This window comes from Geotrypetes seraphini, chromosome 4, assembly GCF_902459505.1.
Source record: "Geotrypetes seraphini chromosome 4, aGeoSer1.1, whole genome shotgun sequence".
NCBI classification, from domain to species: domain Eukaryota; kingdom Metazoa; phylum Chordata; class Amphibia; order Gymnophiona; family Dermophiidae; genus Geotrypetes; species Geotrypetes seraphini.
The window spans coordinates 275,646,893-275,660,848 of record NC_047087.1 but is presented as its reverse complement, the minus strand read 5'-3'; the positions used below and the strand labels follow the sequence as shown (position 1 = coordinate 275,660,848).

The 13,956-nt window shown below is 36.5% G+C and overlaps 1 protein-coding gene across 2 annotated transcripts in view; it reads left to right on the top strand.

Moving 5' to 3' along the window:
• DOCK1 (dedicator of cytokinesis 1) overlaps positions 1 to 11,118 on the top strand; it is a 926,077-nt gene extending 914,959 nt beyond the window's left edge. For both annotated transcript variants that reach the window (XM_033940914.1, XM_033940915.1), the window contains exon 52: positions 10,821 to 11,118. In XM_033940914.1, the coding sequence (XP_033796805.1) occupies positions 10,821 to 10,916 (96 nt within the window). In that variant the 3' untranslated portion in view covers positions 10,917 to 11,118. The remainder of the gene's footprint in view (positions 1 to 10,820) is intronic.
• Positions 11,119 to 13,956: the final 2,838 nt, after the last annotated feature.

Here is a 13,956-nt window from a genome sequence, read left to right as displayed (position 1 = left end):
TTTTGCCACATTTTCATGGTGTATTTAATGCACTTGATAAATTTTGGTTTTATTTTGTATATTTCGTGGCAATATGTAATCCAGGAGGAAGGGACACTAGCAAAGGCTTTTTTTTAATAATCAATCTATGCAACCCTGAGAATTCTACTTTTCACAGTTGTAGCCCTGATGGTTTTATTTCGTAAAAGCTGATCTGTCATTCCGTATGCTCCCCTCTTGTTGCCTTTCTGTTGATCTGCCATGATGATAAAGGATGTCCCAATAAGAGCACAAGATTTGAATTTTGTGCCCTTTCTGTTCTGTCATATAGGCACATTGGGGTCCTTTTACTAAGGCGCGCTAGCCGTTTTAGCGCACGCTAAACGCTAACGCGTCTATAGGATATAATGGACATGTTAGCGTTTAGCGCTTGCTAATATTTAGCGCGCTAAAACGGTTAGCACACCTTAGTAAAAGGACCCCATTGTGATTAGTAGTCGTGGATCGCTATAACCCGTTCTGAGCTTGTTTGGGAGAACAGGATAGAAAATGAATTCAATAAATACATGAATGAACACTATGGGCTCCTTTTACAAAGGTGCGTTAGGACCTGAAAGCGTGGAATACCGCACGCTAAAATGCCGCACACGCGCTAGCCGCCACCGCCTCCTTTTAAGCAGGCGGTAATTTTTTGGCTAGCGCGCGCTATAGCACGCGCTAATCTTGTGCGTGCGCTAAAAATGCTAGCGCGCCTTAGTAAAAGGAGCCCTGAATTGTTGTGAAAACATTACAAATGTGGGGAAACGTTTTGACCAAACGCTGCTAGACATGATCATCTATCACAGGACGGGATCAATCCAGGCTGCATGTCACCTCCAAAGGGAGAAGATTTACAGCCTGCAAAGTAAAGGCATAAAGACTGTGATGTATGCAATTCTGTATCAGATTTATTTATCAAAAGATAATAAGGGGAGAGTGTGGCGCAGTGGTTAAAGCTACAGCCTCAGCACCCTGGGGTTGTGGGTCCAAACCCACACTGCTCCTTGTGACCCTGGGCAAGTCACTTAATCCCCCCATTGCCCCAGGTGCATTAGCTAGATTGTGAGCCCGCCAGGACAGACAGGGAAAAAATGCTAGAGTACCTGAATAAATGAATGTAAACCGTTCTGAGCTCCCCTGGGAGAACGGTGTAAAAAAATTGAATAAATAAATAAAAGATAATGTATCTTTTGGTGTACAAGTGCCTCTTGTCATCCTGTTCCTGTACCCCAACGCATAGCTTCCAGGTAATTACATTTATAGTTTCTCTGACATCATCTTTTCTAATTAACATATTTGGGGGGTATCACAGCAACAAGCTAATCACATCATCTATTTTAGCCAAAAATAAAGCGCTGGAACACAGAAGCCATATGATACTTCCTCTTTTTTGAACCCAGCACAATTACAGTTTTTCTTTAAGCATAAATTGGTTCACATTATTATAATAATAATAACTTTATTTTTCTATACTGCCATAGTCAAAGTGACAACTTAAACTCCTATTCATTTTTATCTTTGATTTCACCTCAGCTTAATAGTCATTATATTTCATAATACTTCCATTGCACTGTGACACCTACGTATTAGTATATCTCTTTATTATGATATTGATGCTTAATACTAAATGGTTTAAGTACTATAAATCTCCTATATCTACTTTACCATTGATCAATGCATTATTAGTTCACTTCAGACGTAGGCACTATCTTAATCGTATCTAGTTTAAAATGTATTAATCTTTGATCTATTAATTAATCCCTGTATTCCTAGCTTTGCACTTGTTTTTATGAACTTATCTTTTTACCATTGACCTAGTTACCATTGGTTGTGTCTCTCTCTTCTAGCTAGCCACTTTTTACCACATCTTCCTGTCAATAACATGTTTTTCTCAAAACTTATAATGGAATCTTTGTCATGTGATTTTATATAATCCTGAAGTGGTTTCTGCTGAAACGGCTTTTAAGTTTGTATTTTTGTTTGGGGTTTGTTTGGGTTTTTTTGGCTTTATATATTTTTTGATATCATCCTTGGACCTGATCTTATATTTTATCCCAACTTAATTTCTTATCACAGCTCAATTAATCCTTAACTTCATTAACACAGGCTTAATCAAACTTTCAGGAAGTCAATTAAAACCCATCTCTTTGATAAATATCTTTGACCTCGTTTCTGCCTTGTTGTACCTTTAAAATACTTCCAGATAAATCTGACTAATCTTAATATGCTAATGTAATTTCAAATGTTTTTTGTAATATCGCTGTCTGTAGACAGTCTCTTCCTCTGTAAACCACTCTGAACTGTTTGTGGTATTGCAGTATATAAAAATAAAGTTGTTATTATTATTAATTGCAGTTAAAGGTAATTCAAATTTGTCCCTGTACTGCAATTCTTCCATAACCCTCCTGCAGCTTGTATCCCCAATACTCTGGAAATTCTGTCTTGTTTGTGTCTTGCCCATGCTTACCACCTATCTAGCTCCCAAGGTGTCCATCTTCTGCATGTACATTCTGATTGTCATACCTGAAAAACTCACCTTGCTTCGTCATTTTGCAAATTGTGTGCAATATTCGGTTGACAAAATGCACCAAATCAGTCTACAGTTAAAAGATTGATCAACAAATTTGAGCAAACTGCTTTAGTTGTGGACGTGAAAACAGCAAAAATCAAAAATCAAATTACCAGTTTTCTTATCACTTATTTGTAAATTAATATGTTTTTTTCTTTATTTCCCCCAATAAATATTTTTTAGTATTAATAAGTGCTCAGTCTTGTATTTCCTGCATGGAGACCATGGCAAGGATGTTCCAGGACCATGATCGCGCTTATAAGTCCTGTATCTTAAACATTGTTCTTACTTATAACACAATCCTCTCATCCATTCCTGCATATATACTGTTTACTTTCTGTTTATAAAAATGAAAATTATAAATAAATTCCACTTATCTCAATCAGTTTGGATGATGAGGAACGACTGCTATAGCTCCATGATTATATTGTCTTCATTATGTCAATAAATATGTGCAAATCGTGCAGTAGTGCATATTGTGCTTAAGTGCTAATGTGCTTCTTATACTCCTCAACCTAGTCCTGAGTTTCACCTCACTGGCTTCTTCAGGAGGAGTTTACTATTATATAACCCAAAAAAACAAAAACAAATTAAATCATATTTAATACTAAACTTAAAAACTTATGTAGCATATTTATTCCTTGTACTACTGATCAGGATAATTGCACACATGCGTACTTATAGCTATTCTAGGGTTGTAAAATGAAAATGTCAAAAAAATTAATGATGCAAAATATTTTAATAAAATCCAAAATCTTATTTTTTATTAGATATCAATATTAGATCATAAGAGTACTCAATTAATTGATTAGCAAATCAATTGAGTATCATTTTGCATCAGAGAATTATTACAGAAGCCAAAAGCTGGCCTTGCTCATAAAAAATTCCAACGTTTTACCAGTTACACGTCCATATATATCCTAAATGACGACATTCCTTCATTACAATCCATCTGCAGTCTAATTGGTTCACATTATTTATTCCCATATAAGGCTAGCTTCATATAGGCGTGTCACAAATTACATTCTTATATCTAAAAAAGTTACATTCTCACATTAAGCTTACATATTTTATAAAAAGAAGAAATACATAGACCAATATTATAATATACTTACAAAACTCCTCAGATTCTACATCCCTTCCTGTAAATATCAGTGTCTTTTCCTGAGATCTTTTGTCTCACAAAGACTGCACAAAGAAAAGATGGAAAAGAGCAGGTACCCCTCCCATCAAAATTCTACGTAGAAAAAAAGTTGCTCAAGGTCAGAGGTCAAACACCATCTGTTGCCTTATCAGGATCTCTTCAGGATTTCAGATATATGAAAATCAAAATAACATATATTCCTAATCTAATCTATATTGGTTGTTAACATATATTCCTAATCTATAGCTACCTAAGAAAATTTCTATTATGTAATTTTTCCTAACTTTCTGACACTTAATTTTGGATCAGTTCATACCATGATACACATGTGGTTTAGATTTGTCCTTAGCAAACTCAAGTCATGGCAAACCAGGGCCCCCTGGTATGTGGATACCAGGTCAAAAGCCAACTCCTGTCTGCCTACATTTCCCTGAGGATTGGCCTAGTTCAGGCTGGTCATTCTAATACAAAGAAGCTCTATAAGAAACTTAAGCTTCCCATCTGGAGTACATTTGATATGGTATTCATCAATCACAAAATGTCCTAGCCTGCCTCCCTATATCCGTCAAGCACATGACATATATCAAATCCATATGGTGACTTAAAATCCCTGTTTTTAAACTTTTTGTATTTCTGATCATTTTATTCCAGCTTATCCAATTTTCATTTATTAATTTATAGCTACTAATCTACATTCTCACTTGCTCTTGGATTAGGCCTTATCTATCAACAGTTTTTCTTTTCTTCTAGCTATTACATCCTGGTGCAATGTGAGAAAGTGTAATAGCTGAATTTTTTTATTTCATGTTTGCTCACTGTACCTGTCCAGGTAAACTAAGCTGGCCCTACTCAGAACTACTTAAGGCATAGGACAAGGTCCTTACTACACCTATAAATCATTTATTGCCACTATATCCTTATCTTAATCAGTATCTATAAATTTTAACTTGTACATTATAATAATAAATTCCTTTAGCGTCCTCTGGCATAACAGAAATAGCCCGGAAATATCAGGCCACTAAAATCTAAAATCAATTCTATCAATGCAGAATGACACATCTTCAAACCCTCCTCCTATCTAATATATCTCAATTTAAAAATACTACCTCTAAATCCGAGTGCTTTGTTAATCTATCCCCCTCGGGCATATTCTTCTCTGCGCTGATGTTCCGAACTAGCCGTTACAAAATGACGGCTCAATTGTTAATGACGTGGGTTAAATTACCCCATCATTGTTTCCATTGGCTGTAGACTCCATTACACAATTTGAAAAACAGAGATCCGATTCATTCTCTAAGGAACCATGTCCTAAACCCATTGGATATCTGTTTTTAGTCCTTCCGGTTCTAATGTTCTCCATTGATAAATAAACCTTTGTTCTTTACGTAACAAAAGTTTACTTATATCTCCCCCTCTATACAGTTCCAGATGTAATAAAACTGTGACTTTCAAATCTTCTTCCATATGTTTATTCTTAATCCAATGTTCAGTAAGGGGAGCTTGTTGTTTTCCCGTGCGGATGCAGCTCAAATGTTCTACCACCCGTACTTTAATCTTGCGTTTTGTATGTCCAATGTAGAACAATCCACATGGGCATATAACACAGTATATCACCGCTTCTGTATTACAATCTGTATTCTCCATAAGTCTAAAATGTTTTCCAGTTTTTGGTATTCTGAGGGTTTGAGTATGATGTACATGTTTGCAATATTTGCATTGACCACATGCATGATGTCCTCTCATAGTAATATCATTATCATAAATTCTTCTTATACATTTGCTGGTATTTAATATTTCACCCAGATTTTTAGTCCATGTATAAGCAAACTTAGGATAATTATGAAATTGAGGCCAGTATTTCTGTATGGTCTTACTCAATATTCTTGATTGTTTAGAATGTGGCAATACACATATCAAAGCATCTTGCTGATCTCTGTTATTTTTCTTTCTATCTTTGTTATTAGTCTCTCTATTATTTTCCATCATATCCCATTCCTGATGGTTATTGGCTGCTCTTTTGTATGCTGTTTTCACCACCCTGTTCGGATATCCTCTTTGTAAAAACTTGTCACTCAAAATATTTGCTTGCTGTTTAAATTCTTTTTGCGTGGAGCAGAGTCTTTTAATTCTTAAAAATTGACCCGTTGGAATACTATTCCGTAATGGTTGTGGATGATAACTAGAATAATGTAGAAGTGTATTCCCATCCGATGTTTTACGATACACTGTCATTTCAAATGATATGTTACTTTTAATTATACTGATATCCAAAAAAGATATTTTATATTTCTGCACTGAATAGGTAAATTGTATATTCATATCAAATGTATTAATTTCCAATAAAAATTCTTGTAATCTTTCTTGTGTGCCATGCCAAAAGAAAATTACGTCATCTATGAATCTTCTCCATAGTCTGACATGTTGATAATATGTAGATTTATAAATATATTCCTCTTCATATTGAGACATATACAAGCATGCTATGGTAGGAGCTAAAGTTGCCCCCATCGCTACCCCTTTTATTTGCAGGAATGTTCTATCCTCAAAAGTAAAATAGTTATTAAATATTAATTGTTTGGTCATAAAACTCAATAAACGTTTCTTATCTTCCGATATGGTGTTATCTAATGATAGATGGTGATTTACTACTTCCATAGCCCTCTCTTGGGGAACGTTCGTGGACAGCGATGTGACATCTGCTGTTACCATGATTAGATCTTCTATTCTATCACAATTCATATTTTGTAATTGTTGAATGAAATGCATAGAATCACAAGTATATGATTGTACTTGAGGTACCTTATGTTTTAGATGGAAATCTACATATTGAGATAAAGGTTCCATTAAAGAATACCTGCCCGATACTACATGTCTTCCCGGGGGTTTCTGTTGAGATTTATGTATCTTCGGAATGAAGTATATATGAGGCATAACTGGATATTGTTGAAATAGTTTTTTATATTCATTGTGAGTAATAATGCCCTCATATTTTGCTTTAGATAACCTTTCATCTATTTCCCTTTGTAGGCTATAAGATGGATCATAATGTATTTCTCTATAAAAATCCTCTTTGGATAATTGATTCATGGCTTCTTGATAATAATCTGTTGCTGTGAAAACAGCAAGACACCTTTGCACTAGCCGGTCTAGTGAAAACATTGTTGCAAGGAGTCAAAGTGTTGCAGAGAGTCCAGGATTTGTCATCGTTCACAGCAATTGAGTGTAGGAAAACCAAGAAGTGGAAGGCAATTTTTCAGAGAAAAAGATCTTTAGAGATTAGGTGTACTTTCACCTTAATGAGTAGGTGAACAAACAAAACTGCCAGATGTAGGCTGAAAAGAATGCTTGAGTGATTTTTGAAAAGCTAGCACATACAGCATGAGTCACTGGTGCAGATTTTGAGCTGCCAGAGTGACTGGGCCGTACTTTTTTGAAAATGTGGCCAGAGATGCAATGACACTGAATGGCATACATTATTGCAATATAATAGCAGAGTTTTGTGGCCTCAATTGGATGGTATAGATCTGGAAGACATGTTGTTCAAGCAGGATGGTGCAACCTGTCACACTGCGCATGAAACAATTGAGTTGTTGCAACAGAAATTTCCTGACCATGTCATCTCGCACAATGGCAATCAGAATTAGCCACTGAGATCATGCGATCTGACACCGTGCAACTGCTTTCTTTGGGGTTTTGTGAAGTTTCGCATCTATGCCAACAAACCAACAACTCCTCAGCTGAAGGTGTAGATTTGACATATCATTGCAGAAATTGAGCTGTAATTATACAAAAATGTAATCAAAAATCTTGTCAAAAGAGCTGTTGTACTGTCTCTGAAGCTCTAGATGTAGCAGCTCTCTCTTTCATATCCTGTAGTCGGGACTTATGCTGCTGGACTGTCTTTGAAGCTCAAGATGTAGCTTTGATTGCACTTGGCCAATTACATTACATTTCCTTGGAAGCATTGTTAGAGCAATGACAGCACAACACAGTGTGACATCATTCCACAAACGTCACACAATTGGTCAAAGCAATATCTGTCTTTTTCAATGATTCTTTACATGTCACCCCCTTCCCCACCCCCACAGTACTTTATCCCAGATAGTAATTGATATGTATACTAAGTTTGGTTGAAATCTGTCCATGCATTTCGGAGTTATGCTGGAACATACATACATACATACATACATACATACATACATCCGATACATACATAGATAGATAGATTAAATCTTTAACATAAGAATAGCCTTACTGGGTCAGATCAATGGTCCATCAAGCCCAGTAGCCCGTTCGCACAGTGGCCAATCTTGGGCTTTTATCGGGACACCCTTTATTAGAGTTAATGTGATCATATAGTCCAGGGGTAGGGAACTCCGGTCCTCGAGAGCCGTATTCCAGTCGGGTTTTCAGGATTTCCTCAATGAATATGTATGAGATCTATTTGCATGCACTGCTTTCAATGCATATTCATTGGGGAAATCCTGAAAATCCGACTGGAATACGGCTCTCGAGGACCGGAGTTCCCTACCCCTGATATAGTCTGTCGGTATCTATTGCAGTGAACAACTTATAAAGTTTAATATTTAATAAAATTTGCTATACTGCCTTTTATGATGGGCAGGACAAAGCAGTTTGCAATAAAAATAAATGGAGGGAAAAGGAACTTCAGATCAAAACAGAATAGACACACTCTCTCAAGACCCATACAAACTAAACTACATAGAATGTAGATAGATATGTTTTCAGTCTGTAATTTTTGGGAAGGATGCTTGAGTCTCCCTTTGGAAATATAAGCATTTTTCCTGTTAACCATTTTGGTGTGAGATCTGGTTGCTCCATCAGTTGGTTTTTGTGGTTTGCCGTGACTTTGAAAGGATGATAATTGTTAAGTGGATTCTGTCTTTAGCATCTGGTCTGTCCCTCAGCATAGCATTCTTCTTCACATTTTTTGCATTGAATGATATATACAGCCAAAGTAGAATCATTCTACACATAATATATAACTAGAAAAAATTGGAATGTTTTTGAAAGAATGATTGTGAGCATGGTAAAGTGTGGGTGAATGAGTGAGAGGCAAAAGGATGGTATACATGACTTAGGTGTAGGGGGAAAAGGAAAACGTTGCAGAAAACTAGGATATAAACTGTTAAGAAATACATAACGCATGATGTTAGATGTGAGCAATTTGGTTGATGAGGCATATTCAGTTATCTGGATGTTGATTTGTTAAAGTATATGAGGGGCAAATAGCTCATATTGTGTAATCTCCACAAATCACAATAAAAAGAACTAATTTCCCATCACCATAATTGCATATGAGGGATGGGATGGCCAAGATGGAGTCGGGGATGGACGCACAGCCAGAATTCTCTCCCTAAAGTGAACTACTACAACGCTATTACTTACCTTTGTGGTTCTCGAAATGGGAAAGCGAAAACAGATGCCACGGACTGGCCCTCCAGCAGCTGCGATGCCAAAGCGTCTTGTACACACCACTATTTTGGGAGCAATTCCACATGGTGTGAAGGAGGTATATCTGGCTTCAGAAGAAACGCCGGCCAAGCAGCGGATCTCAGCATTGATCAGGCCTCGTTGAGCCCTGATCTAAGGCAGGTCCTTCTGCCCAGAAATGTGAATCCCACAGGAATGGCAGCGATTAGCCCTGGAGGAGCGGCTGGGGGGGACCTCATTTGGAATATTACCCAGCTGGCACCTCATTAAAGGCATCCTGTTTGGAGATTAAAGAAGGAAATGCTTCCAGGAAAGAGATTTTGCAGTACGGAGAGTTGGTGAAGCCCGATATAAATAATTTGAAAGCTCTGTGGAAGGCTATTGAAATTATGGACTCCAACCTGAAGAAAGCTGTCTCAGTTTTGAGAACTGACTGTGGCAACATCAACTCCATGGTGAATATCCAAGGTGAAGTTTTAAAGGAACCTGGTGAGAGTATTTAAAAAACATGAACAGCTAGAGTTCGATATTACTTAAGAAAAGATCCTTTATTCAAAAATAAGTTGGAATATATGGAGAAAAAGGAAAAATAATTTGAGAATGTTGAATTTTCCTAGATCTCCAGTTGTTTCAGCTGTTGAGATGGTGCAAAAATATTTATATGAGGTCTTATTAATTCCAGCTGAAAGTTTACCACCAATATTGAGAGATCAGTACCTCACTATTAAAAATAAACCAGGAAGCTCTACTCCAACTGGTAATACTAGAGAGGTTGGTGGCAAGAAGGATTTAACAAATTATTGGGAAAATTCTTTGAAAGTGATTGTTGAAAGAACAACTTTTATTGTGACGTTTGCCCTGGAGTATGATAGAGATGTAATTCTTAGAACTTATTTCACACATATAAATGATCAAATTTTGGATTCGTCAATACGGTTGTTTCCTGATATATCAGAAGTGTCACAAAGAAGAAGGAAGGACTTTTGGCCTATAGGGCCAGAATTCTTGCTGTAGGTTCCACTTTTATCTTTAAATTTCCAGCAAAATGTTGTGTTTCATTTGGTATTAAAAAAAATTTTCTTTGAACCAAACAATTGTTGGATTTTATTGTGGTGGAATAATAATTGGACCAATAGCTTCTCCAACAGATTAACGCAAACTGGCTACCGGTTTAATACCTTCTATGCTGTCTCCATTTAAGATGAATAATTTCTTTGATTTTTTTTTTCTTATCTTTGGCCTCTAATGATTATGGACTAAGGGTTCCTTATACAAAGCCACACTAGTGGTTTAACGCAGGTAATAGCGCGCGCTAAACCGCCGGATGCACTAGCCGCTACCGCCTCCTCTTGAGCAGCATGGGGGTTAGTGCGTGATGAAAAGTCGTGCTCGTTAAACCCGCTGACGCGCCTTCGTAAAAAGAGCCCTAAAATAATGAGAGTTTTTGTTTTTTATAGGTGGGGCTTTTTATGAATCTGTATTAAAGTATTGGTCATATGCTTGTTTTTCAATGTTAAAATTCATAAATAAATAAACAACCATAATTGCATATGAGATGATACAGTAGCTAATGTAGCTGTGATTTCCAAATCGATGCATGAGTGACATTACCTAGTCCAATTTTTTGTTTTTCAGCATCTTCCACCTCCATTGCCAAGCAAGACGCCGCCACCTCCCCCTCCAAAGACTACCCGCAAACAAGCTTCATTTGACTCTGGCATCATGCAGTGAACAACAAGAATTTCTCAAAAGATAAAGCTGTAATATGTCATGTCTTAAATATTTTTAAAGTATATAATATTTATCGTGCCTGGGCCTGCAGTATCTAACATTTAGTGCAATCATTTTAATATTGTGGAATTTATTTCTAACAGAAAATCAGCCTGCTATGAAATAAGAAAACCTTTTGAACTGCAGCTGTTAATTTATCAGAGTAAAGGATGAGGATGGAATGCTAATAAATGCAGCAGTGGTTCTACAATATTAAAAAAATTAATAATGGACTAAGACTTTTAAATGCATTAAGTTGTAATTGGCTCATCATTGTATATAATTGTGTGTCTGTGTATGTATACATATATACATAGGCATAGAATTGTCCTTAGATTGTATTTTACAGTTTTAATGTTTCTTGCTTTTATCATAAAGTATCTGATTTTCAATACGATGTAATTTTTAACTGCAAAAATTGTATAAATATCTGTGTTTTTTTTCTTTAAATACTCTCTGAGATTATCCAGTATTGAGAAAAGTGGAAACTCATTTCTTAATGTTTTCATTGCCATTTTGTTGTTTGTAATTATTTGCATTTTTGTTGCAATCATTTTGTACACGGTTTTAAAATGCATCACTGACTTCCAGCCAATAAAAACAATGTCTCTGAAAACAACAAATGAAACTTGTTGAAAATCTGTGGATTGAATTGCTTTAGTTGTTAGAAATTTGTAAAGGTAGTCTGACATTGGCATTCCAAAGTTGGTTCTAGCTTGATGGCAATTTCTTTAAAATTATCATGACACCGTTACACACGCTAAATTTTCTGTGTGTGTATTGTAAAGTATTAATTGGTGCCAGTGAAGATGAGGATGAATCCTCCTTCAAGCAGTGTTTGGATGATGATTGTCCTGGTGGCCTCTGTCAGTGTTTACTGTTGAGGATGATCAAGGCACTTTCATTGACGATGCATTCCTAACCTATGCCTAAGTTGAAAACGTTATTTGAGCTGTTTCTTATCGCCACAAATTCTTCTTTGGGACATCTCATTCATTGTTTTGCCACTTGTTTTGTTTTTATTTTATCATTTAAATTTCCCCAGAATTCTATTGTTTCAACGGTTCTCCCTTCTGCATCTATTCCTATCACCCCTCTTTTCAACCTTTCAAAGTCCTTTAGATCATTGTAGTCTTATTAGAATGTTTATCTTCTTATTTTTCTCCTCTATCTCTATTTTTATTTCTTTATTACTCTACTAATTGTCATTTTTCCAGGTACTTTAGTTAGATTGTGAGCCTTCAGGACAGTATGGGAATTTCTAAGTACCTATCTTACTTATAATTTTAATGTACCCTAATGTATATTTTCTGTAAACCGCTTAGAACCTAACGGAATTAGCGGTATATAAGAAATAAATTACATTACATTACATCTGTGAATGCTGTTTACAACGAGGGGTACCATGGGGGATCTATTGCACAATAACATTAAGGGATAGGGTCCTGTTACACGGGGTGCACTTTGTAAAGTCACTAGGGTCTTTCTTTAGGGACATGTCATCTGAAAAAATAGTCAATCCAAACTCAATGATGAAAAGTATCCTGACCACAAGCCCAAGGCCTGTACAAGACCTATATCACATCTAATGTGAAAAAAGAAAGGAAACTTTAAAATGTTTAAAAAAACCTGACTGAGGGGCCCTTATAATAAAGTTAATACTGTATATGGAAACAGGCTAAGGGGCTCTGCTGTAGTTTGCCTGTTTTTCTCATGTTAAATTGTGTATCACTGCATTTTTCAGATTTTTTTCCCCTTAGGGTTGTGCCATGGGCAGAGAATGAGCATGGAAGTATTACCCAGCTACCATGTTATATTTATTATGTGCTAAATGGTTAATGCAGAGTTATCGGGAAACCTAATAGGAGGCAGTAAATGGTCCCGGGTTAAATCTCAGTAAATACTGCATACTAATGGGAACATTAACGCACAACCTACAATAAAAATAGTGAGAATGCCCCAAAAAGGTGCTATGTAGTGATGTAAAATTTGCAGCTACAACATGGTGAAATCCCACGTTAAGCCATAGTATCTGCAAATTTTTTATGTATTTTAATAAAAGGGCCACTAAGGCACTAATGGGAGACAGCAACTGGACTCAAAGAAAATTTACAATCTTGAGAAATCTTTGCAAAAAATAATGCTTGAGGTAAACTCTGTGACAAAGACCCATTTGGTATTGCAGAGAGATGAAGCCTGATGTGGTCCCATGTAACAGTGGCAGGTGGGAAATGATGTACATGCTCAGTAAACCTACCCAAAAGCTTCTAGAAATTCTTAGCTAGAATAGCATTTCCCATACCGGGCTCTGTCACTGATGTCAACCATGTGAGGATTTCTTTTTCTATTTGTCTTTGAAGAATGCATAATACAAGGCCAAAAAAGCAAACAAGATGCTAGGATGGTTAACAAAGACGACCTTACTTGGAGTATTGCGTTCAGTTCTGGTCTCCTTATGTCAAGAAAGATATAGCGGCACTAGAAAAGATTCAAAGAGCAACCAAGATGATAAATGGGGATGGAACTCTTCTCGTACGAGGAAAGACTAAAAAGGTTAGGGCTCTTTAGCTTGGTAAAGAAACAGCTGAGCGGAGATATGAGTGAAATCTACTAAATCCTGAGTGGAGTAGAATTGGTACAAAATCTGTCAAAAATTACAAAGACTAGGGGATACTCGATGAAGTTACAGGGAAATACTTTTCAAACCAATAGGAGAATAGTTAAGCTCTGGAACGCGTTGCCAGAGGATGTGGTAAGAGTGGATAGCATAGCTGGTTTTAAGAAAGGTTTGGACAAGTTCCTGGAAGAAAAGTCCATAGTCTGTTATTGCGAAAGACATGTTTGCCTTGGATAGGTAGCATGGAATGTTGCTATTCTTTGGATTCTTGCCAGGTACTAGTGACATGGATTGGCAACTTTGAGAACAGGCTACTGGGCTTGATGGACCATAGGTCTGTCCCAGTATGGCTGTTCTTATGTAGCCTTTTCTGGCTCAAAGTCT